Below are 25,730 nucleotides of genomic sequence, written 5' to 3' on the forward strand. Positions count from 1 at the left end.
CGAACTGTAAATAAGTCTCATGTTGATAGTTCAAGGTATTTTATTATTGGTGGAGAATCATATCAAACATACATTCTCAATCATCTCTGAGGACCCATCATAGTCTCCTTTAGTGGGGGAAATTTGGAACATATACACCACACCCAAAAATTTTAAATGAGAAATATTAGATTACCAACCAAAAACCAACTACATAACATAGTATTTTTGATAACTTGTTGGCTCGATGCGAATCAATATTGCAACATACAAAATTTCATATAGCCAAGTAGCCAATGGAAGATTATCTTTCATTAGTAATGATCTTGTAACTAGTTTTAAACGTTTTATGAATGATTTTGCAAGTCCATTTTGAGTATGAACGTGTGCTACTAAATGTTCAACAAAAATGCCAATTGATATGCAACACTCATGAAAAGCATGAGATATAAATTCACCAGCATTATCAAGACAAATGCTTGATTGCGAGTTGATAATAAACAGATGGTTAAAATATTTTTTTGGTCCCAATTTTCGTCATTTTTTGTCAAATAAGTCCTAATTTTGGTTATGTATTCTATTTCCTTTGAATTTATGATTAAAATATTTATTAAATATTTTTTTTTATAAATATTCACGGGTACCATGGATATCCGTGAATATTAAAAAATTATGCAGGTACCCGCATAACGGATACCTGACGAATATTGGAACGAATATTTATCTAGCGGGAGACCTACTACCTGTACTCTATCCGCCCTGTTGACATCCCTAGTTAGAGTTGAATTTGATAAACAAAACTAAGAACCAACTTAAATAATCTCAATTTATGATCCATTAAGGAAATCTTATGAAAATTAACCCCAAAGCTTTAGTAATTAAAATATTTCTAAAAGTATTTTACTTGTTTATGTGTTTTTCAATTATTTCTTTTCAAAAATAAAATTCACAATATTTAGTGGTTGTTATTAGTATTGTCTTTATGAATTAGTAATTGGTACTCAATTCGGAAAATACTTAGTTATTCCCAATTTTAATTATTGTAAATAAGCTGATAAACTATTACAATTCGGAAAATACTTAGTAAAATATTTTCATTTTTTTATTGTGCTGTATATTATAGAATATTACTCAATAATATATATGAACCTGTAATATTTATTTTATTGTAAAATACATTGAATTATACTATAATATTATAATTTTCTGATATATATATATATATATATATATATATATATATATATATATATATATATATATATATATATATATATATATATATATATATATCAAATAAGAAAAGTGACAAATACATCAAGAAAAGTAAAAAAGTTATATATAAGACTCCTCTATATTACAAAGTATCAATTTGAGATATTTTATTTTTTCTCTTTTTATTTTTCATATATATATATATATATATATATATATATATATATATATATATATATATATATATATATATATATATATCAATTTTAAAATTTATTTTCCGTGCACAGTATAAGTTCAAACAACGTTTATAACGAGTAGTTGCATTATGTTTTAGAGTGATATCGCGGCCTAACTCTTAACGAAAATATGTTTTTTTTTTCTTTTATACGTGTAGGTTTATTTTTCTAAAATTTTCATTGAATTCTAGATAGATTTGTAATGGTTTAGGCCTAGGAGATCTATTCTATGTATTGCCAAATTTGAATATTACCTCCTAACTTGGTAGGCTTGCGAGACAAATACATACACTTACATGCCACTCTATAAACGTACAATTTCTTACTCTATTTTTGTTGTAGTTAATGCATTGGGTGAATGTTTTAGGATATTCATAATTTCCTACTTCCATATTTATTGCTCCTTATTCATCTAAATTTGGATAACGGTTTGACATTGTTTATCCATGCTTACAATCCTTTTTAATCTTCAAAATATATTAATATTAAAGTATCAAAAATATTTTTAATATATTTTAAAATATTAAAATTAGTGTATTGTAAGAACGCAGTAGAATTATAACACCAAAACCTCATAAGAGAATTTATTTATTTTTTCTTTGTTTCGTCTCTTACTTTCCTAGTATTATTTAATTTCTGTTTCAACTACTAATTTGGAAACTCTAATAGTTTTAGTCTTCACACCTTTGCTCCACTTCGTAATATTTTCCGTGTGAGACGTTTAGAGCATTGTTCAAAACACTTTGCTTCTCCTCTTGCGTGTTGGGGTGGTTTTTTCTCCAGCAATTTGTACTTTAAGTGTCATTGGTTTCGATTCTTTTTTCTTTAACTTTGTACGTGGATCCCGACACAGCTTTCTGCGATAACACAACCACGGGGACTTCTTTTTGCACCCCTTGATTTCTTTCTGCACCTCTGTAAGTTTGAAAATCTCAAGTTTGTCATTGTGGTATTACATGGCAGCAAATTGGGATCGTGGGATTGTAATGTTGTGTTTTTGTGCTCTTGTATAGGATTCATGTGTTTATCATTGAATAAAAATAGAATGATATTTTCAGACATTAGTCTACATCAAATTATATGTATTAAATATGTACATGGTGCACATTTTGATTAAGTATTTTATAGTATATGATGTCATCTTTTACATGACGATTGTTCCATAGCAATTGGACATTTTGTGATCTAGTTATTACTACCTCGAATTATTTTATGGTAGTTGGATGCAAGCATTTTCGCAACTACTTGGAGTTACAAGTATGTTAGTCAAGCACATGATTAACTCGTATTGTATATTGGTTGGACTATGTTTGTTATGGAATAGCTTACAAATTTTTTTTTTCTTCATATAGAGATTACTTTTCGCAAAAATTATGAATATGGATAGATTTTAAAAAAAATTCATAATGGGTAAGTCCTAGGAGGGAGTAACGACTTTCAACGAAGAAGTCGTGTTGCCCTTGATGATTTTGATGGTATAGAAGGTCAATTTCGATCAAAAGTGGAAGTCATTGTTAATCAGGAATTAATTTGTCTTCTTAAATATTTTGATATGATTTTTCAATAATAAGCTACGCAATCATAAATTGATTTGTTTTCTCTAATTTTAGATTATAGGATATTTTGATATGATTTCCTAAGAATAAGTTAGGCAATTATAAATTGATTTGTTAATCATAATTTGTTTTATCAAGTAATATCTGCGTAGGGTGTTACAACATATCCGTTACAGAAATCCAGCTTAGCATCTCCAAATGTCGTTTGACTCAATTTAACAAAAAGAGCATGATTAATACTATTTTTCCAAAATGGAGACCCAATTGAGACACATAAAAATAAAGGGACCAAGTCGATATTTCTTTTTACAAAAATAGGAACCAAAGACATAATTTAACCAAAATTCAAAGAAGAAAAAGGTCCATTTCTAGCACCTGTATCTAATGAAGAGATCCTTATGCTGCCAATACTTCTAATCTTTATGGATATGTACCACCAACATATAATAAATTAAGAGCTCCTTTACTTTCAAAAGAAAAAAGTCACATAGAAAATCTTTTACAACCCACAAATTCATAGAATCATAAAGGTTTGGCAATTGTTAGTGAGGAGTGGAGTAATCCTCAAAGAAGATCACTTATAAATTTTATGGTTATCACTAAGAGTGGTCTAATGTTTTTTAGGTCAATAAATGGATCTGGTGAGATGAAGAACAAAGATTTTACTACTAAATACATGAGAGATGTAATTTTGGAGTTTAGACTGAAAAATGTGGCACAAATCATAATTAATAATGCAACTATATGTAAGGCAACATGTATGCTCATAAAATCAAAATTTCTTTCAATCTACTAGACTCCTTATGTAGTGCATACCTTGAATCTTGCATTGAAAAATAGTTGTGTAGAAAAAATTCTGAAAATATAGTGATACTTATAAAGAATGTTCTTGGATCACACAATTTTTTGATGATTACATTTATTAAAAACTTTATCATGGGACACCCTATGAGATTTTCAATGTTCAATATCTTTAACTCATTGAAGTTTCTTTTTGTTACTTCAATAAGATTTCCTTCAACCATTATCATGCTCAAAAGGTTTAAAAGTTTGAAGAAAGGACTCCAAGAGATGGTTATTAGTGATGAATGATCTTTTTACAAAGAGGATAATGTCGACAGTGTGCACAATTTGTGAAAGAAACTTTATTGACTGATAATTGATGCATGAAGATTGATTATATACTTCACTTTATTGCCCCTATTTATGATATTCTTATAAAAACATATACAAATATGATTACTCTTCACTTAGTATATGAAATGTGGGATTCAATGATTGAAAATATGAGAAAGATCATATATCAACATGAAAGAAAGACAAAAGTTGAACATTCATCCTTTTTTGAGGAAGTAAACTCAATATTAATTGATCCTTCGACTAAGAGTAGTACATATCTTCATTGTCTTGCTCATTCTTTAAATTCAAGGTAATTGTATAGTTAAATTATTTTATGTTAATATTTTATTGTAATTTTGACAATTCACATTTAATTTGTTTTTATTTTAGTTTATTTTATATTTTATTGTTATATTATTTTGGATTTTATAAATGTTTTCGCTATATTTTCAAAATAAGTGAAAATCTCAAAGATTTGGGAAGATTATCAACAAAATCAATGGAATGTTGAATAATCAAATATTATCAACTGTATCAGTTATCCACAAAGTTAGTTACTCAATTACAAGTCAGATGAATGGAAAGAATAATTCAAAAATATGAAGTTCCAGAAGATTAAAAAGATATATCTAACAAGATATTCCCGTATAAAACCAAGTACAAAGTTGTAGGTCCAATTTAGTTTTCACGCCATTCGCCCAGCAAATCCACTTGCGTAGCAAAACATGCTTTCTTTGCCCAGCGAGTCAGTTCGCTCAACGAATTGCCAGCTTCAGAAATTCTATAAATTGAGGGTCTAGCTAAGGTCAAAACACACACTTGGAGAGAAAGAAACTTGATCTAAATATACTTAACAGTAGAAGAACATTCGGAAGGTTGGAGGCACTCAATTCCATCATCAATCTAGTGTTCAATATGTTTAGGAGTAATTAACTACCTCTTTCACGGGGGTTAGGTGTAATGTATTATTAATTCTCTATGATTTCTTCATTCAATATAATTCTTTTTCATCATGTCTTATGTTTTATTCTTGTTTTAACTACATAGTCTATGAATTTTGCACATACGGGAGTACCAACTGATCCAAAAGATAGTCTGGGAAACATGATTATGATCTTCAACTTGCATGTTATAGATATGGTGTATATGTGGGAGTACCGACTGATCCAAAAGATAGTTTGGGAAACCTAAGTAGGATAAAACATCTAATTGATTTCACATGCTATACATAGATGTGATCATTGGTCATTCTTAAACATTAGCATATTGGTCATTAATGCAAACTTAATAGTAAAAATTGTTACACATAGTTTTTATTATTAAAGTTTAGGTTTGTCTGTGACAAAATCGAGGCTAGATACAAAAGATATTGTTTGTTGTTTTTACTTTGAATAGAATCATGAAACTCAATCACGGTGAAACTTTTATCTTATACTTTTCGAAATCAAGTTCATTTGTTTCCATTGTGAAAAATTCTGATTAAACCTTAATTTTATTTCTAAATTTATTTTCTTATATACACTTTTTTTATTATTTGTACCCTTGATTGGTAAACAATTCATTACTTATACGATTTGGTACACTTGTCAATTTCATAACAAATTTATAATATTATGTTAATATTTCTTTATGTATTTTTAATATTGTAAATATTATAGTCTTGAATGGTTAAGTGAAAATTTACAAAGACATGTCCCGAATCAAGATGTGGAACTTCCTCATGAAAGGAAGAAGTGTTTTAAGACGTACTTTGATGATGTGGATGTAAGGATACAATTAAATATAGAGTTTGCAAACTTTTCAAGTGGAATGGAATATTTTATGGATGTTGACTCTTTAAGGGATAGAGGAAAAATGAATGCAAAATTATGATGGATTGTTCATGGATCTCATACACCAACACTTCAAAAGATAACTCTTAAGCTACTTGGACAACTATATATGTTCTTTTTCTTGTTGTGAAAGGAATTGAAGTACCTACTATTTTATACATTCTTTAAAATGAAATAAAATGACGCCTTAAAGGAAAGAAAATTAACATTTTTCCATATTAATTTTCGTCTTTTCTCAATAAATTCCTGAAAATACAAAAATAAAAGTAAAATAAAGTGTGAAATATTGTCAAAGACAATGAAATTTTTGAAATTGGTAGCTTATCTTTTGAACCAGACTTAAAAATTGTAGTTTTAAATGAAAATGAATAAATATCAAACTCAAACATTATGATTTTTTTTATAAATGTTTCTCTTAATTTTTTTAATTATAAAGTATATATATATATATATATATATATATATATATATATTTTCGTATATCTGTCTTATATTTTGTCCATTTAACTGTATTTTTGGGTATATGTGTATGTGAATGTGTGTGCGCCATAGCTCTTAATTGTGTCTGGATCATTGGGTCTGTTCGGATCGTCGGGCCTGTCTAGGTCGTCGGCCCGTTCGGATCGTTGGGCTCGTCTAGTTCGTAGGGTCCATCCGACTCGTCGTGCTCGTCCGGATTGTCGGGCATGTCCGGATTGTCAGGCATGTCCGGGTTGTCCGGCCCATCTTGGTCGTCGGGCCCGTCCTTGTCATCGAGCCTGTCCTGGTCATTGGGCTCGTCCGGGTCATCGAGCCCATCCGGGTCATCGGGCCCGTTCGGGTCACTCGACTTGATCTTTGACTCTGGCTTAATGTAGTATTATTTGGGGGTTAACCCACCTTAGCCCTAACCCTAATAACCCACTAGAGAGAGGATTTTGGGGGCTCAGACTTTTTTTTTGTCCCCTCATTTGGAGACACCCTAAAAAAAAACTTTATAAAGAGTGAGTTAGAACTGATTCATGGACTAAATGTCAAATTGACACCTCTAGTGTAGATCGTTTTACTACCGTGTTAGCAAAGTCGCGTATCGTTCCCATAAGACTACCGTGTTGTTTTTATTTTTGTGGGTTGTGCATGAGAAGCTTCAAGGTCTGACTTTGACTATTGAAGCATTAGGTGACAAATCCCCCGATTTGATGGCTAAACTACAGAGTGAGGTGAAAGTTGTTCTGGAGGATGTCAACCAAATGGTTGAAGCTTCTCTGTTTTAGTCATTATTTAGCTATGACATGTGGTACTAATTAATTTTATGGACATCCACATCTGTAGACTTTTCATTCTCATGGCAGTAGTAATCAAACAACTTTTTCTTATAAAAAGGTTTACACAAATATTTACAAACATTTACAAACATTTAAAGAAATATATTTAACTCTTAAAATAAATACTTATTCAACTATGTTCAAATATTATATACAAGGGACTAATTGATCCTAAAGTTAAAGTACGAAAAATATAATTTAAACAATTATTTGTAAAACATTTTTTTAACAAGTTATTCAATTAAAGTTTCCTTAAGACACATTCATGGCTCGCAGCATATTAAGGATATGCATATGGACAACAAGATACATACAAGAAACTTGTCGGCACGCTTGTTTAGATTATTTTCGAAATTTCAGAACATACTAGTATTTGGCCTGCTTAAACATTTAGTTTAAAATTCCTAGGTTTGCCATCACACAAACTTACACAAGGAGGCATAGTTATTCTAAAGGAGATATATTATTTAATTACACTATTTTCATTCGTTGATGAAAAGTAAAGAACAGAAGTGATTTCATAAAAAAAGAAAATTACGCTATATATTTTGTAAACTTGAGGAATTCTGGTTTCTTCTATTGTGTTGTGAAGTAAGAAAACAACCCAAACATTCATCTTGAACTGTGTGCTCTGGTGATGGATTCAACTTCTCTTACAGTGCCCTTTGTCCAAGAAATTGCAAAGGAGGCGTTGACGAGTGTTCCAGAGCGTTATGTTCGTCCACTTCATGAACGACCAACATTATCATCTACCACCACCCCTTTACCCCAAGTTCCCGTCATTGACCTAAGCAAATTGTTCTCGCAAGATCTCAAGGAATCTGAGCTGGAAAACCTGCACTCTGCCTGCAAAGAATGGGGTTTCTTTCAGGTTTGTCATCAACGATTTGGTGCAAAGAATTGTCCAGATTAAAGAGTTTTGATTAATTATGTGTGCATAGTGGTTGCTCGTATTGATCATATAGGAGAATCCTTGTTCCACATGCAGTTGATTAATCACGGAGTGAGCAATTCATTGGTGGAGAAAGTGAAGAGAGGTGTGCATGAATTGTTCAATCTTCCAATTGAAGAGAAAAAAATGTTTGCGCAGAGAGAAGGAGAAGGTGTGGAGGGATATGGTCAGGCCTTTGTTGTTTCTGAGGAGCAGAAATTAGAATGGGCAGATATGTTTTTCATGCTCACTTTGCCACCGCAAGTGAGGAAACCCTACTTATTCCCCAAACTGCCCTTACCATTCAGGTTCCACTCTCTCCTTCTCTGTTCACTGTTATGCTTTCTGCTTTTCTTTTTGTTCATTATAATTGTTTTCCTCCGTTTATATCTTTGGAATTATCATGTTAAATCAGTAACTTAGTGCAGAAACAATTATTAACGATCTGATATCAAGAATAAACAAAGTTCAACTTCAAATCCGGAAATTTGTATTCTGTCTATGCCAAGTTCTAGTTTTCATCACGGATAAACTTAATAAGATTTAAGAGGCGAAACCTTGACGTTCAAGGAAACATTAAAAAATGTTAACATTGGTTTCAATAAACCAGTTTGTTTAATATTACTTAGTTTTTTACTCTATGAATTGTCTGATGGAAAGGGTCATATGCAGGGACATATATTGTCTTATAAACCATATCTATATTTTAAACTAACAGAATTAATGTAAAAAAAAAAAAAAAAGAGTGTCAATGTCATACGTTTAGATTAATTTTTAACCTGATTTATGTAATTATTTACAATTTTTTTCTATATATAACAGCGTTATCTAGAATGTAATAATAGCCTTGGTTGCTTGAGGGTTGATCATGATGAGAGAGAATAACATTTGTTTTTTTGGCTCTCTGACATAAAGGAATTTGAATTTGAATTCATTTACTTTGTTATAAGATGTAAATGTAAGTTTGTTAGGGAAAATGAAATAATTTTAAAATTGTATGGATAAAGATAAAAGAAAAACTGCTCATAATTAATATGATAAAATAGATTAGAGATAATATAGGCTGAGGCAAGGAGGGTGTTATCTTTAGAGAAAAAATGTCTCGATTACACGAGTGATTAAATGATTGTGTTTTCCTCTCCGATAAAAACTCATTAGATAAATCCAGTACAATTTTTAAATCTTACAAACACCAAAGTCTTTCAAATAGCAAAAATAAGGAGAGGACTAAAGTTTTTTTTTTTTTTAATGTATCTTGGTACTTTTTCTTGAAAGATAATATTTATTTTATGACTCAATAATACCTACTTTTTCCCACTCTTAATAGTCACTTCAAAATATGAAACTACATGCGACATAAACTAAATAGTAAATGAATTGTTACTTTGTTTTCATTGAACATTGAAGATACTAATTTGCATTTTTCTAATCATAATTACCATATTCTCCCACATAATTTTAAAAAATGGTAAAATAACTTTGTATTGCATTTTAGTGTAATAAACCTAACTTTATTTTAACAAATTGAATAAATATGAAGAACATGTCTCATGTGTCATGTATTATGTTAACGTGATTGAATTATCCTAGAATTTAGACAATCATTTAGTGTGAGAGAGTAGGCTTAGATTATAATATAAAGTTCATCTTATGTACTCTTATTTCTTTTTTTCTTGTTTCTTATTATTGGTTATATATGAAATTTATTGTTTGAAACGTTTTTGGTATCCATACTTATAGGTGTTTTTGTCCATAAATTCACAACAAACATAATTATTAACTTAAAAAGATTTTTTTAATATAAAAATAAAGTTTATAATAACGATGTATGCATTACAAGAAATGGGTGTTAAAAAAATTAGGTTAGGATTTATAAGTTGACTATACTTTGGTCGTGTATGGTTGGAAGTTGGAGGCAGATCACTTTCATAACATTTTTTGTCATAATAACTTTGGGTCGTTTTGAATTAATTTAATACAACTCACTTTCATTAATAGTGTACTTTTTTTTATATTAAAAGTAAAATATAAAAAACTGATAGGGCAAACCAAAAACTAGAGGCCAAATGAATGTGACTAAGTTGTTGATAATGGCGTCGCATTTTACTACCTTGAAGATGTTTTTTGTGTGGGTGTTGATTGCAGAGATGATTTAGAGAGGTATTGTGGCGAGTTGAAAAAGCTTGCTATGAAAATCATTGAGCTTATGGGAAGTGCATTGAGTGTGGAGAGAAAGGAAATTAGAGAGTTGTTTGGTGAAGGGGTTCAATCAATGAGGATGAATTACTATCCTCCATGTCCCGAACCAGAGGTAGTTATGGGACTGAATCCACATTCTGATGGTGGAGGCCTCACTATCCTTCTCCAAGCCAACGAAATGGAAGGTCTTCAGATCAACAAAGATGGAATGTGGATCCCTGTAAAACCCCTCCCCAATTCTTTCATCATCAACCTTGGAGACATGCTTGAGGTACTTAACTCATTCATCACCAAAACAATCTATCCTTGTCAACTACTCCATTTACAAATATATTCATCTATACAAAATTATAAAACATAAGAAAGGTTAATTAAAATAACTTTAATTTAAATATTTTGAACTAAATCGTTATTATACTATATAGGTGAAAATACATGTGTAATGCATGTGTATTCACTTTTTTATAGTAAAAAAATAATAAATTAATAATAATCTTTTTATTATTATAATTATAAAATTAAATAGAAATAATTTTGTCATAGATAATTTTTTTAATTAAAAAAATATTAAGTTTAAAAAATAGGTTAAATTGAGAAAAATTGTTAAATTAAAAAAAAATGGTTATTTGATTTGAAGGATAAAATTGGTAAAATAACAATTTTAATTTTTAAAAAATTTTATTTAAAGGGAGAAACCGGAAAAGAAGATGTGAATACCGAAAAAGTATAAATATTTTGTAGTTAACTTTTTAATTAAGAAATTATTAAGTTTCAAAAAAATGGTTAAAGTGAGAAAAAACGTTAGAAAAAACGGTTATTTGAAAGGTAAAATTGATAAAATAATAATTTTAATTTTTAAAATTTTATTTAAAGGGCAAAACTAGAAAGAAAATTTGGACACCAAAGATAAATTTTCTCTTTATAGATAGGTGTAGATAATTAAAAGATTTAATTAAAATAATTTTAATTTTAATATTTTCAATTAAGTTGTTATTATATTTTATAACAAAAATACTTAATTAAAGTAACTTCAATTTGAATACTTTAAATTAATTAAGTTCTTATTACATTGATTTTATCGATTAAATATTTTAAAAAAATTATATTTTATAATTGAGCGAGTGTTGTGATTTCTATCTTATGACAAGATTATGTCTTTCATGTTGACTTACAGCGACCAAATGGCATCGTCCTCATCACTATTAATATGAGTGTTAGTGTCATTTCCTATTTAAATAACATATTTATAATAAAAATAATATAAGTCATTCATCATTTTATATCATTCACAATATCTTATATTATTTAAAAAATCTCACACTTTTAACATTTGAAGTTAAGCAGAAAAGATGACAAAAGAGACAGGTCAACTAACATAAACTTAATATAAAAATATAATTTTTTTAATATAATAGATAAAAAAAACTAATAACAACTTGTGTAAAAGTATCTAAATTTACTTCTTAGAACTTAATAAAAAAAATCAAATTTATGACTTTAACCTTATTAACTTTTGACGAATCTTTCATTATTTCTCAAAATTCAATAAATCCTTTTAGCGTTTAACGAATCAAAGCTAATTCAATTAATTAATGATAACTAAGTTTTCGCAAACATGTTTGATCTTAACCTTATTATGAAACAATTGTGTGTAGATAATGACAAACGGGATTTATCGAAGCATCGAGCACCGAGCAACAGTGAACTCAGAGAAGGAAAGAATTTCCATAGCTACATTTTACAACCCTGGCATGGAAGTAACTTTAGGTCCTGCACCAAGTCTTGTTACTCCCAAAACACCACCACTTTTCAGGTCAATTAAAGTAACCGAATACTACGCAGGATACCTCTCCAGAGAACTCAAAGGGAGATCATACCTTGATACCATGAGGATCCCAAACAACGATCACAAAACCTCTTCTCATTGTTTTGATTCCAAACACACACATTCCACAAACATATGAAAAGTACACAATAGCTTCTGCTGCATGCATATTTATTGAGTTTCTGCTATACTTTTTTAGTTTCATGTGTGTTTCGCACATAATAACTTATGATACCTTTGACTACTATATGAATGATAAGCTTTTATGTCATCACAATTATCAGACATTATATTATTTTTCAGAGTGAAAATTAGAATAGAGATTTGTTTATGGTGGACATTGGTTTGTGAATTTTATTTATCTAAAATAAATATTATTTGTGAGTTTTTTCTTTTATCGGACTATTAATTCTAAGATTTTTTATTTATTTAGATGATATTACAAATTAATAAATTTTAGTTAGCTTTTTTGTTTCTAGTTTTTTGTCTTGTGAAAAGCATACATGTTATACTCTTGCTTTACCTTGGTACATCAGTATTTAATTGTCAATGATTTCTTTTTTTTCTTTCTTTCTTCTTTCGCTAGCATACATTTCTTTTTCTTTCTTTTTTTCAGTTTTCTATGTGATATCTTGTTTTAATTTCTTGAAGATGGAAATTCCCTCTCTATTATGATATCAAAGTTGTTTTTAGGAACCATTTTTTCTTGGCCTTTTTTGTTTCTGTTTCTTTTGTCTTGTATAGAGTATACATGTATACTCTTTCTTTACTTTTGTACATCATGATTTGATTGATTAATTATACATTTTTTCTTCTTTCTCTTTTCTATTTTCATTAGCTTTCTTTGTGATCTCTTGTTTTCTTTTCTTGAAGATGGATGTTACCTCTATGTTATGGTACCAGAGCTCTTCTTAAAGAGTTATGCGACCTCTACTTCTTTTTCTTGTTTTCTTTCTTCCGTTCTAAGCTTTCTTTTCTACTTTCTTCCGTGGCAGAAGAACTACCTCTCGTAAATATTTGTATGTATTTCTATCTCAGCGAGAATCTAGTTACCTGCCTTGTCTTATCCATCCTTGATGAGAATAATTATGTACCACTGATAGAGCATATATATGAAAATTGCATTAAGTGCTAAGAATAAGCTAAAGCTTGTTGATATATCCATGTCTGAGCCAAGAAAAGTTGATAAAACATATGTGGCTTGGTAGAGGTATAATAAGATGGTTGCTTCTTGAATTCTTCACTCAATTTCTAAACACATTCATTAAAAATGTCTTGTGGATGGATAGGGTGGTGAACATATGCAATGATTTCAAGTCCAAATATTTCTAAACTTGTTCCGCATTTCTAAATTAAACACGAGTGTTGTTGCGCTTAGACAAGGCAATTTCACTATTACTTAGTATTTGACAAAATTGTGTGTTAAATGGGATGAATTAGACAATTTGCTGCCAAATCCTGTGTGTATATACTCGACCAAATGTTCTTATGGTATATTTTATTGTCATTGCTTGAAGGAAACGTGAAGACGAAGTTTTGCAACTTCTGAATGACCTTAATGAGCAATATTCCAATGTGAACATGTGTTATTGATGGATCCTATACCCATCATAGCCAAAAATATTTCCTATGTCTTGTAACAAGAAAGGAAAATCAGTGGAAGTGTTCTTCAAATTATATAAAGATTAATGGTGTTGGTTCTATCAATTATCTTAACTCTCAATCGAATAACTGTAATTTTTCTTGGCGTGCAGGACACATGGAGGCAGTTCATTTCAACAAACATGGTCTTCTTCATCAAGAAAATAAAAGTGGTAAAAGCAAGAAGACGTGTGTGAATTAGGGAAAGAATGGCCTCACGGTTGATGTTTGTTACAAGAAACATGGATTTCCCCTTAGGTTGAAATTCAGCAACGCCATAAAACATGTAGGAAGTAACACAAACAACATTGAAACTATTTGTAAAAATACCAACGAGAATGCTAGAAATTCTATGTTGCACAGTGCCAATGATTTCAATACTTTTAGATTGTCGTAACAATAATATCAAACTCTCATCAACCTAATACAAAAATTTGAATCTGATAATAACATTTAGTTCTTGAACAAGTTGAGTCAATGAACACATGTGTCAAAGGTAAGCATAGAGGTAAAATCCTCTTTGTCAATACATTTAATAGAAATAAACATTGTTGGATTTTGTATTCGAGGGCTTTTGACCATGTTTCTTATTTTTTAGATAATTTCTTATCTTTTGATGTTGTTGAACCTATCATTGTTAAATTACTAATGGAAAATATGTTAACACTACTCGTAAAGGAGATGTTAAAATTAGTGGAAAATTGTGTTGCATATCCTAATTTTGATTATAATTTGATTTATTTCTATCAATTAACCTCTTCTCACAATCTTCGACTTATCTTCTTTTCAAAAACTTGTATTATTCATGATTACACCAAAGAAAGGATTGGTGTAGTTGATGTGGTATGCTATATGTTTAGATAATAATCTTTCATGGTGTTTGAATACTACTGCTCTAAGTAACATCATTGATATTTGACATCTAAGATTGGGGCATTTATTTGGTGAAAGACTATGTATTATGAAAAGACAATATCCTTTTATTGATAGTATAAGTAATTTAGTTTGTAAGACTTGCCATTTGGCGAAACAAAGAAAATTTTCTTTCAATAGTAGTAGCTCTCAAATTGAGTGTAAATTTAACCTTATATATGTTCTCACATTTTTATGAACGATAATAGATTTTTTTTCCTTTACTACAACACCCATTTTACTTGGATATTTATTTAGAAAAATAAATTTAAAGCTAGGAATTGCTTGGTTGATTTCATTGCATATGTTATGACTCAGTATCATAAAACTATTAAATGCATTCAGTCTGACAATGGCCTAGAATTTAACTTTTATGAGTCTCGTGGCATTGTTCATCAAACAACTTGCATTGAAACCCCCTAAGTAAAATGCTATCATGGAGAGAAAACGCCAATATATCATGAATGTTGCGAGGACTTTACTTTATCTTGCTAACTTAAGTGAACAATTTTGGTGTTTTTTTGTCAAGCATGTTGTGTACCTTATCAATAGAATCCCAACTACTTATCTAAATGAAACTTCTCCTTTTTGAAAAAAAAAAATCATGACTTTCTAATATTAAGGTTTTTGTTTTCTTATTAGCATTATCAATACTCACTAGAAAAGCTTGGGCTATAATTACAAAGGGATATTAGTGTTCAATCTGGTTAATCACACCATAGATGTTTCTAAAAAATTTTTCTTATATGAGAATGTTTTACCTTATCAAATTCATAATCAAAAGAATGATAATAAAGTATGTTGCCTTTGTTTGACAATTTTAACAATATGTTGCATAATGATCCATTTTCTATTATTTTTTATAATAATGATCAACAAGTTGTCCATACTAATCATAACAATGTTAATGATTTGGTTCTTGTTAATTATCGTGTTGCTCGGGTGAGAAGTCCTCTTTCACATATTAAAGATCATTAGTTCCCTATAAGTTTTGTTAACAATTGAAAGACTATTCATAATACATACCTCATATATGATTTCATGACTTATGAAAGGTTATGATTGAAGTTTAAACATGTTATTCTTGCTATTGATATTGGTCGTGAACCTAAAACTTATCATGAAGCTTTCAATTATCGTCGTTAGGAGAAAGCTATGAATGATGAGATTGTTATCATGAAGAGTCTATAAAGATTTGATTTGATGAATCCATGAGCAGCACTTGAAGACTTTTTAAAGACCAATGGTAGAAGGCTCGTTGGTGATTCAACTCTATTTAGGTCCTTGAAAATGTATTAGGGTCTATTAATATGCTAAAAAGGTTTTTTTTCAAAAGATTAATTCTATTCTCTAAATAAGATATGTAATGATCATATCAATCAGTTGAATTAACTAACAATCAACTTATTTCACCAGTTAAGTAAAACAATTGATAGGTAGTCAAAAAATTGATTAAATATGCCAGTTGACGTATCCCTAAATTAGAACCTTGGCTCAATGAAAAGTGAAAATTTTGAAAAACACTTTTAGAAATTTTATGAAGTACTTTTATATTGAGAAACCTTTGTTCTCTGATCTAGGGGGTGTTTGTGATTGTATGAGGTTGTGGTTGCTCACACAACTAGTTTCTTTAGGTAAGATCACATATCTTGAAAAATTTAGGGGAATTTTTAGGTTTGATCGTTTCTTTCTTGTATTGTGTTATGTTTCCCTTTTCTAGAGGGTGTCCAAATTGCAACATGGTGTTGCATAGGTAGACTGCTTCTTCACTAACACGAAACATGCTTTTTACGTCTATTATTTTTGGCTTTTTACGTTAAACCAAGATCATATCAATCGGTTGAATTAACTAACAATCAACTTATTTCACCAGTTAAGTAAAACAATTGATAGGTAGTCAAAAAATTGATTAAATATGCTAGTTGACGTATCCCTAAATTAGAACCTTGGCTGAATGAAAAGTGCAAATTTTGAAAAACACTTTTAGCAATTCCATGAAGTTCTTTAATATTGAGAAACCTTTTTTCTCTGATCTAGTGGGTGTTTGTGATTGTATGAGGTTGTGGTGGCTTACATAACTAGTTTCTTTAGGTAAGATCACATATCTTGAAAAAGTTAGGGGGATTTTTAGGTTTGATCATTTCTTTCTTGTATTGTGTTATGTTTCCCTTTTCTAGAGGGTGTCCAAATTGCAACATGGTGTTGCATAGGTAGAGTGCTTCTTCACTAACACGAAACATGCTTTTTACGTCTATTATTTTTGGCTTTTTACGTTAGACCAAGATCATATCAATTGGTTGAATTAACTAACAATCAACTTATTTCACCAGTTAAGTAAAACAATTGATAGGTAATTAAAAAATTGATTAAATATGTTAGTTGACGTATCCTTAAATCAAAACCTTGGCTGAATGAAAAGTGCAAATTTTGAAAAACACTTTTAGCAACTCCATGAAGTTATTTTATATTGAGAAACCTTTTTTCTCTGATCTAGTGGGTGTTTGTGATTGTATGAGGTTGTGGTGGCTCACACAACTAGTTTCTTTAGGTAAGATCACATATCTTGAAAAAGTTAGGGGGATTTTTAGGTTTGATTGTTTCTTTCTTGTATTGTGTTGTGTTTCCTTTTTCTAAAGGGTGTCTAAACTGCAACATGGTGTTGCAGGGGTAGAGTGCTTCTTCACTAACATGAAACATGCTTTTTATGTCTATTATTTTTGGCTTTTTACGTTAGACCAAGATCAAACTTAAATAAAGGAGATGTAAATTTATGTTTGTTGTTTGACCAAAAAACGTAAAAATTGACCAAATTAAAAAAAATGATAACACGTGATCGTCCCTTTCTTCCTCTTCAAATAACCCATACCAGATCTTCTTTCTTCCTCCTCCATTCTTTGCATCACTATTAGTTCGTAATGGTGAAGTTTGGTGTTTGTTGTAACTTATTGTGGTTTGATGGAGATGTTTCAATGAGCTTTGTGATTGTGGGATAACATTTTTGGTGGTTGCTTTGTGATGCATCTAGTTTGGTTTAGGTGTGGGACACAGTGGTTCACACCTTTTTGCAATGAAGTTGCATGGTGTTGAGCATGGAGGGGTTGTGTGGTTTGGTGGCTATTGGTAGGGCGTATCTCCAAGCAAAATGCAAAGTTGCAATGATAGAGAAATAAAAAATGTACCTTGTGATTGAAAGTCTGCAACAAGAAGCCCAAACACAAAGCTACAACGATGAGTATCACAAAGGCAAACCCAAACGTCTTTGATGCAAATATTTTCTTCATCAGAGTGTTGGATCGTTGTTGTTGAGAGGGATGAAGAAAAAATCGCAAGGGAGAAAGTGATTTCTAGGTGGTACTACAATGCTAAAGTAAACAAATTTATGTCTTATCTGTTGACATCAAACATAAAAGAAACTTTTTTATGTTTGACCTATGTACATCAAACGTAAGTTTACACTTGTCATGATTAGTCAAATGTAAATTTATGTATGACATGCATATGTTAGACATAAGAAAATCTCTTGTATGTCAAATGTGCACAAATCATACGTAAATATTGTCCAATTAATTACAAAAATGTCATCGCATATTTTCTTTTATGTCTAATGCCTTAATGTCATATGTAAACTTGGTGACGTGGAAGAAAACTTTTGTGTCGGTGCTTGTAGGTTTCAAGAATTGTGTTCGATATTGCAAGATATTGTGTAATTGTGTTTCTTGTTTAGTGGAAAGCTATGCTAATTACATAGTTAACCGGATTTAGGTCGCAAGAGTGAACCAATATAAAAATTCACATGTCTTAATATTTTCTTTTGTTAATTGATCAAGTTCTTTTATCTCCCTTGGTTTAAATCAAGACTTTCATTTTACCACATTCAATGATGTTTAGCGTAGTTGTATAAATACAAATTGAAAAAATAGTTCATTGTTATTGTTTTTTTATCAATTTGCATTAAGTGGTAGAGCTTTGACTGTTTAAAGTTTGAATAACATGAAAAGTGTGATATTGGTCCAACCTTTTAATCTAGTGATTGTATTTTGGAATCAATTAAAATGTTCATACTTTATAACAAAGGTTCTGGAATTCCATTGATCAATTGGATTGAACAAAAGTTTGTAAATTTTTTCAATAAACAATTGATTTATCAAGTCAAAATTCAACCACCCTTTTTTTGCCTTAAACATTTTAATTCAATAATTGGTTTCTAGAGCTAGTTCTTGTAATTTTCTCAAGAATAAATCCTAAAAATTTGTTTTCAAAACCATAGTCGAGAATAAACTCCTTTTTGTTGAATGTGTCTTTATTCATTGACATCCTATGTTTAGTGATGTTAATTACACATTTTGGAAATTAAGGATGAAATTTTTTATTTAATCTATTGACCAAGGAATTTGAGATGCTATTATGAATAGGACATTTGTTCCAAAACATAGTCAATAATAAGCAAGGATGCAACTCGTGGAACCTTTGGACCAAGGAGGAGAAAAAGAAAGCACAATATGGTTGCACTACAAAGAACATCGTCATGTTTACACTTAATATAAATGGGTTTTTCATAGTATCTTAATACATTTGTGCCAAAAAAAAAGTGGGACATGCTAGAGGTAACTCATGAAGGCATGGGTGATGTGAAAAAAAGCAAGAAAGCATGCACTAATTCAAGAATATGAGTTATTAGTTCTTGTAATTTGCTCAAGAATAGATCCTAAAAATTTGTTTTCAAAACCATAGTCGAGAATAAACTCCTTTTTGTTGAAGGTGTCTTTATTCATTGACATCCTATGTTTAGTTATGTTAATTACACATTTTGGAAATTAAGGATGAAAGTCTTTATTTAATCTATTGACCAAGAAATTTGAGATGCTATTATGAATATGACATTTGTTTCAAAATATAGTCAATAATAAGCAAGGATGCAACTCGTGGAACCTTTGGACCGAGGAGGAGAAAAAGAAAGCACAATATGGTTGCACTACAAAGAACATCATCATGTCTACACTGAATATAAATGGGGTTTTCATAGTATCTTACATTTGTGCCAACAAAAAAAAAAGTGGGACATGTTAGAGGTAACTCATGAAGGCATGGGTGACGTGAAAAAAAGCAAGAAAGAATGCATTGATTCAAGAATATGAGTTATTCAAGATGCAATTTGGAGAAAACATTACTAATCACTATAAGAAAATTCTTCATTAGTAACCAATTTTAGTGACCAAAAGTTGTTAGTTACTATAATTACTAATTGAGATACAAGTTTACAAAGCAAGAAAAGTATTGGTTACTAAAATAGTTACTATTATGGATAAAAAATTATAATTGGTCACTAAATTGGTTTTTAAAATTAGCTACCATAGTTTTGGCTACCAAAGAAAACTGGTCACTAAAAATTAGCTACCTAAGTTTTGGCTACCAAAATAACTTAGTTACTAAATTGTTCTCTAATTGATTAGTGACAAATTTAGTGACCAATTATAATTTTTTATTTATATTAGTGACTATTTTAGTAACCAATAAATTTTAATTTTGTAAATTGGTATCTAAATTAGTCACTACAGTGACTAACAACTTTTAGTCACTAAAATTGGTTACTAATAAGACATTTTCTTGTAGTGAATGTGTAAAAGAAATTTACACATATTGTAAATCATTTTATTGGTCTAGGGAAAGACTTTGATAAGGAGGAACTAAATATTAAAGTGTTGAAATGTCTTGATAAAAGCTGGTAGCTGAAAGTCACAACCATTTCAAAGTCCAAGGATCTTTCCACCATGATTACAACTTCATTGTTTGGCAAACTCAAAGAGCATGAAATTGAAATGAATAACTAAATGAGCATGGGAGTCATGAGAAGAAAATGAAGAGCATAGCCTTGAAAATTAGTGCTCTTAAAAATGTGGGTTCTGATGAGGAAATAGCAAAAATCAATGACAGTGAGAAGTTGAATCTCCTAGTCAGAAAATTTGGGAAATCCCAAAGGGAGAAAGGTTAAGATAGAGGTAATCCAAATAAGTATATTTCTTAAAGAACATATGCTAGTACTTCAAATTTTACTTGTTATAATTGTGGAAAACAGGGATACGTTAGAGTTGAGCGTCGAAACTTTAACCAAACAAAAGATATGAATGTTGACAAGAGACAAGAAACTAAGATAAGAGAAAATGGTGTTGGAAATATTCAATATAATTTAAAAAATAAATAATTAAAATAAAATCATATTGTTACTCATGATTTTATGGACTATTGATTTTATGGATAAATGTCATTTATGGGTAAAAAAAATTAACTTTATTAATTTATTTTGTTTTAAATCAGATTTATTCCAATTGACTCGCAAATATCTCTCTTATACCAATAATACCACTTATTTGCATAGGAAAAAGACACAACAAACACGCTAGCTCATTAAAAATTGTTTTTAGTTTTATGCTCTATATTGTCTTTTAAGACATTGGTTTTCATAAGGTTCAGATATCATTCACTACATTATTGTTATTATTATTATTATTATTATCATTATTATTATTATTGTTATTAATATTATTAATTGTTGTTTAATTTTATGAATTTTTTGTTATCCATATCTCTTTCTTATTCTTATTATCATATATAATAATAATAATAATTGTTATTTTTATTAATATTTTCCTAACAAAGAGAGCCTTTATAGTACGGGGGATAATAATGATTCAATAAGTTGTTCATCACAAGATGAAGATGAAGAGACAAAGTTGTCTTATGATTGGATGTGAATCATCATCTAGTCAAACAAGTTCTATGTCTTCAAAAGATAATATTCTTATGATGAGAAAGATGATGTTATCTTATGTTGGGAAAAACGCATCATCAATTAAGAATACTACCGTCTTTACCCCCAAGAATCACCTATTAATAGAGAAATAAGATTAATAAAAAGAACACAAGAATATAATTTGGAAACTCCGAATACAAAGAAAAACCACAATCGTAGAAAATAATCACTATGTGTAAATTTGTACAACACATAAAAAACACTCTCAACCTTTTGACCCCAAGTACACCCACACCCTCCAGAGCAAGAATTTAGCTACACCTCACAACACTCTATTACAAGAGAATAAGAAAAGCCAAACACTAGCTCAAAGTGTCTTTGACTTGGGGCAAGGAACATCATGGACTTAAAGTTCATTATATAGTCACTAAGACCCATCCCCTAGGTTATCCTAGGTGATATGAGACTTATCAAGACATGTTATTTTCATCATCTCAACATTCTCCACTTTGATTAAAATAAACACATCTTCATTGCATATATCAACAATCATACTCCACTATATAGAGTATCACTTGGAATCAAATCGTCCCAAGAATTTTCATTTGGAATCAAACTATCCCAAGAATTTTCACTTGTAATCAAATCATCCCAAGAATTTCCACTCGGAATCAAACCATCCCAAGAATTTCCACTTGGAATAAAACCATTCAAAGAATTTTCACTTGGAACCAAATCATCCCAAGAATTTCCACTTGGAATCAAACCATCCAAAGAATTTCCACTTGGAGTTAAACCATCTCAAGAATTTCCACTTCGAATTAAGTCATCCCAAGAATTTTCATGTACCTTGCATCAATTCTAACTAATGCTCGTGTATAATCACTACGCATAAACACCATATACCCTTCGTTGGAACCATGCCACATACCACGACGCAAAACCACAGAACCTTGCAAAATCCCACAGATTGAACGTCTGCATTTCACAACCACCGTGCCGTTTGACTCCCTCGCCAGAGACGCAACACCTGTCGACGTAACACTTATTGACATAGCACCACTATTGACTCCCACCAGAGCGGATCTATAAACCGCAAAGCACTTCCTCCACACATATGTCGTAAACTGTGACTCACACAAATCATCTCTATTGTACATCACTCACCGGGCCATGCAAGCACCAACTATAAGATCCGCTAAATTTAATTAATTAATAAATGCGGGTAGAGGGAGTCTTTATGACATTTAATTTTGACAAGTATGATGTGGAAAAGTACTAGCTCAAATGGTTGAGAGTACTTGATTGTGTGAGAGGACTTGGGTTCAAGTCCTATGTGTGTCGTTTATATGCTATTTAATTTTGCTAAAATTAGTTTTGGCATGAAGGTGAAAGGGTAGAGAAAACCCTAGCTAAATGAGCCTCCAAGGGAGGCTGGAAAAATAGTCCATAATGACTAATTGAATGACAATTATCATGAACATTAAGCCATTTTCGTTTTAGCACATTAAACTACCATTAAGGCACCATTAAAAGTCAAATTTTGAGTGGGAAGGAAGGTTTTCTATGCTGCCATAGTGAAAAGAGTACGAAATTGGAGAGTGTTATGTGATAATTGAGTGAGAAGGAGAGCTAATGTGGGAAAACAAAGGGCGTCCATTCTTATCAAAGAAGAAACCAAGAACACCAAGTTTAAGCGAAGGAATCCATGTTAGGGGAGCTTTACGCGTTAAGATTATGTTTAAGTCTGATTGGCATGTAAATATAGTATGATTATGCTTGAATTATTTTATTCCGTTTAAGCTAGTATTTTTGGAAATTTCCAGAAACTGCCTGGCTGGCGATGAACTGCCGCTAGACTACTCCTTCTTTTTCTAGGCCATTCTGGGTTCTTGTAAAGGAACCGTCTACCAACAATTATCGTTAAATAGCCTTTTTGACCAACATTGACCCGCCCTTGCCCATAGTTGACTACTGACTAGTTTTGACTCTTTGACAGTCCATTGAGAGGCTGCCACGTGTTAGAGTAGTCTCTCTCTCTCTCTCTCTCCATTAGGGTTTGGCTGTCGTGAGTGGTTCAGGCGAAATTATGGCGGTTGTCGCAGTGGCTACAAAGTTGACGCAGAAGGTGTTACCAGGTTCGCGGTTGTCGCAAAGAAGTGGCTTCAAGTTCGCGTTCTCAAGTAGGGATGGTGGTTGCACGAGGGGCTCGTGGCTACAAGTCACGGTGGTGCTGCCATTGAAGGATCGAGCAGGGTGACTTCATATTCGTGAATGCAGGTGCTGGCATGAGCGCGTTCGTGACTTTGAGTTCATGACTTCGTGTTCGAGCATGGTGTTGCCATGAACGTTGCTGCGATGACGAAGGTGCAGACCGTGAATGGTGGCTTCGACAGCGTGCTGAACGAAGACGGTGGTGGCGCGAAGACGACGCAATGTAGCTCCGCGTTGGTCGCTGCACGTATCGTGAGCAATCTTGGTGTCGCAGTGGTGGGCCTCGACGTGGTGCGATGATGGTGCAGCCATGGTGATTCAGGCGGGAGAACGACGATGGTGGCAACGTGATGAACGGGGAAGATGAGGCGCGAGTGCAGGGCTGCTAAAGGTTCTCGTGCCGGAGATGTCATGCGAGAAGATGGTGGTTGGCGCAAAGGTGCTGCCGGAGGTTCGCGTGCCAGAGATGTTGTGCGATAAGATGGTGGTTGGCGCGAAGGAGGCAGGTCAACGAAGGTGCGGTGGCGACCGACGGCAAGGGCGACAGCTGCGACATGGAGATGGTGGGAGAGAAGGAATATTAGGGTTAGGGTTTCTGAGTGTGTAAGGAAGAGAAGGTTATGAGGTGTCAAGTTGTAATTGGTTATTTTAGTGAGTGGAGGATTGATGATGTGACAATTTTTAGTGGTTATTTTAATGAATGGAGGATTGCCATGTGACGTAATCTGGTTGAGTGGAGAGTAAGTGGTATGAGGGGTGCAAATTAGTCAAAGTAGGGGTGCAAAACAGAGTTAGATGACCCAATTGCAGGAGGGGTGTGTAAAATGAAAATTGGAGGTGTATTGAGCTCCTGAAATCTTCTTTTCCAGAATTAGATGGCCCAATTGTAAAAGGGGTGTGTAAAAATGAAAATTGGGGGTGCATTTAGCTCTTGAATCATTCCTCTCCAAATTTCTGATTTGGGTCTTATTTTGTAACTTGAAATATTCCAAATTCACACTCTTAAGGACTTAATTAAATTTTAGTTGCATTATTAAATGATAAGAATATCCAATAATATATTATGCAACTAAAATGAATTCTTAAGCGCAAAAATGATATTAAATCCCTAAAATTTAAACACTTAATGAGGGCAAAAGTTCAAACTCATCACACCCTTCAAACGGTTTGGAAGTGGAAAGTGCATGGCGTCTCATGAACAGTGCCAAGTGATATTGTCGCAGCAGAATCATGTTTTGCTTATTTTGATGTGCGTGGTCTACAAGGCTTATAAGATATCTTAAAGGTCGGCTTGTTGGTGTTCATTGAGTGGTGGCTCGGAACATATCCCTTGAGTTGTGGCTCGAGATAATGACGTGTACGAATGGGTCCAGTTAGATTGCCCTCCTCAGTAATTAACTGACGAGTTTGGTAGTCTTGGGACGTTACAAATGTAATTCTTATTGGAAACTCCACCTAGCGTTACAGTGTGTGATCCGTAGCATGGTTTCCCGTACGTGCTCTATCAGTTGTGGCTGATAGGTGTGGCAGCAAGACATCTTGAGGTACTTCCTAGAACATGTAGAACATGGTTGACATGGTAGTGGCCATGTGTGTGAAATCAAAGGATGGATTTCCTTTGGTGAGGTTGTGATATGTATCTGTTATATATATTTGTTTATTCTGTTAGCTCACCCTATCTGCTTGTGTTTAACGATGGTCGTGTACGTGGTACACGGGAGCAAATGATATTGTAGGTGGATCTGGTGAGGCCTAGAGACGGAGCAGGGCTAATATTGGGATAATATTTTATCAGAGTTTTACTAATTATGTATTTTAAGAATTTTGTAAACATTTGGAGTATTTGAGCATGGTTTTTATATATTTTGGAATTTTATGAATTATGAAGTTTGAGTTACATTATATCATAATAAAGTTTTAATTTTTCCACGTTTTTGGGAATCTAAGTTATAATAAATGAAATTTTAATTTTTATTTCTTTATTATGTTAATTAAATCCGTAATATCCGGTCGAGA

At 31.5% G+C, this 25,730-nt stretch overlaps 1 protein-coding gene across 1 annotated transcript; it reads left to right on the plus strand.

Annotated features, from left to right (window-relative positions):
• The first annotated feature begins 7,701 nt into the window (after positions 1-7,701).
• Positions 7,702-12,470, plus strand: LOC114176567 (oxoglutarate-dependent flavonoid 7-O-demethylase 1-like). Its single transcript, XM_028061646.2, has 4 exons — positions 7,702-8,115; positions 8,233-8,483; positions 10,321-10,645; positions 12,030-12,470. Exons 1-4 carry the CDS (start codon positions 7,882-7,884, stop codon positions 12,336-12,338), a joined length of 1,119 nt encoding a protein of 372 aa, XP_027917447.1. The 5' UTR covers positions 7,702-7,881; the 3' UTR covers positions 12,339-12,470.
• Positions 12,471-25,730: the final 13,260 nt, after the last annotated feature.

This window comes from Vigna unguiculata, chromosome 3 (genome assembly GCF_037176805.1).
Source record: "Vigna unguiculata cultivar grain cowpea cultivar isolate G323 ecotype 2 chromosome 3, ASM3717680v1, whole genome shotgun sequence".
Lineage (NCBI taxonomy): Eukaryota > Viridiplantae > Streptophyta > Magnoliopsida > Fabales > Fabaceae > Vigna > Vigna unguiculata.

Coding starts and splice junctions, on each gene's coding strand:
- LOC114176567 (XM_028061646.2), top strand. CDS start 7,882: ATGGATTCAACTTCTCTTACAGTGCCCTTTGTCCAAGAAATTGCAAAG. Junction 8,116..8,232: donor AAGAATGGGGTTTCTTTCAG/GTTTGTCATCAA, acceptor TTCCACATGCAG/TTGATTAATCACGGAGTGAG. Junction 10,646..12,029: donor ACCTTGGAGACATGCTTGAG/GTACTTAACTCA, acceptor AATTGTGTGTAG/ATAATGACAAACGGGATTTA.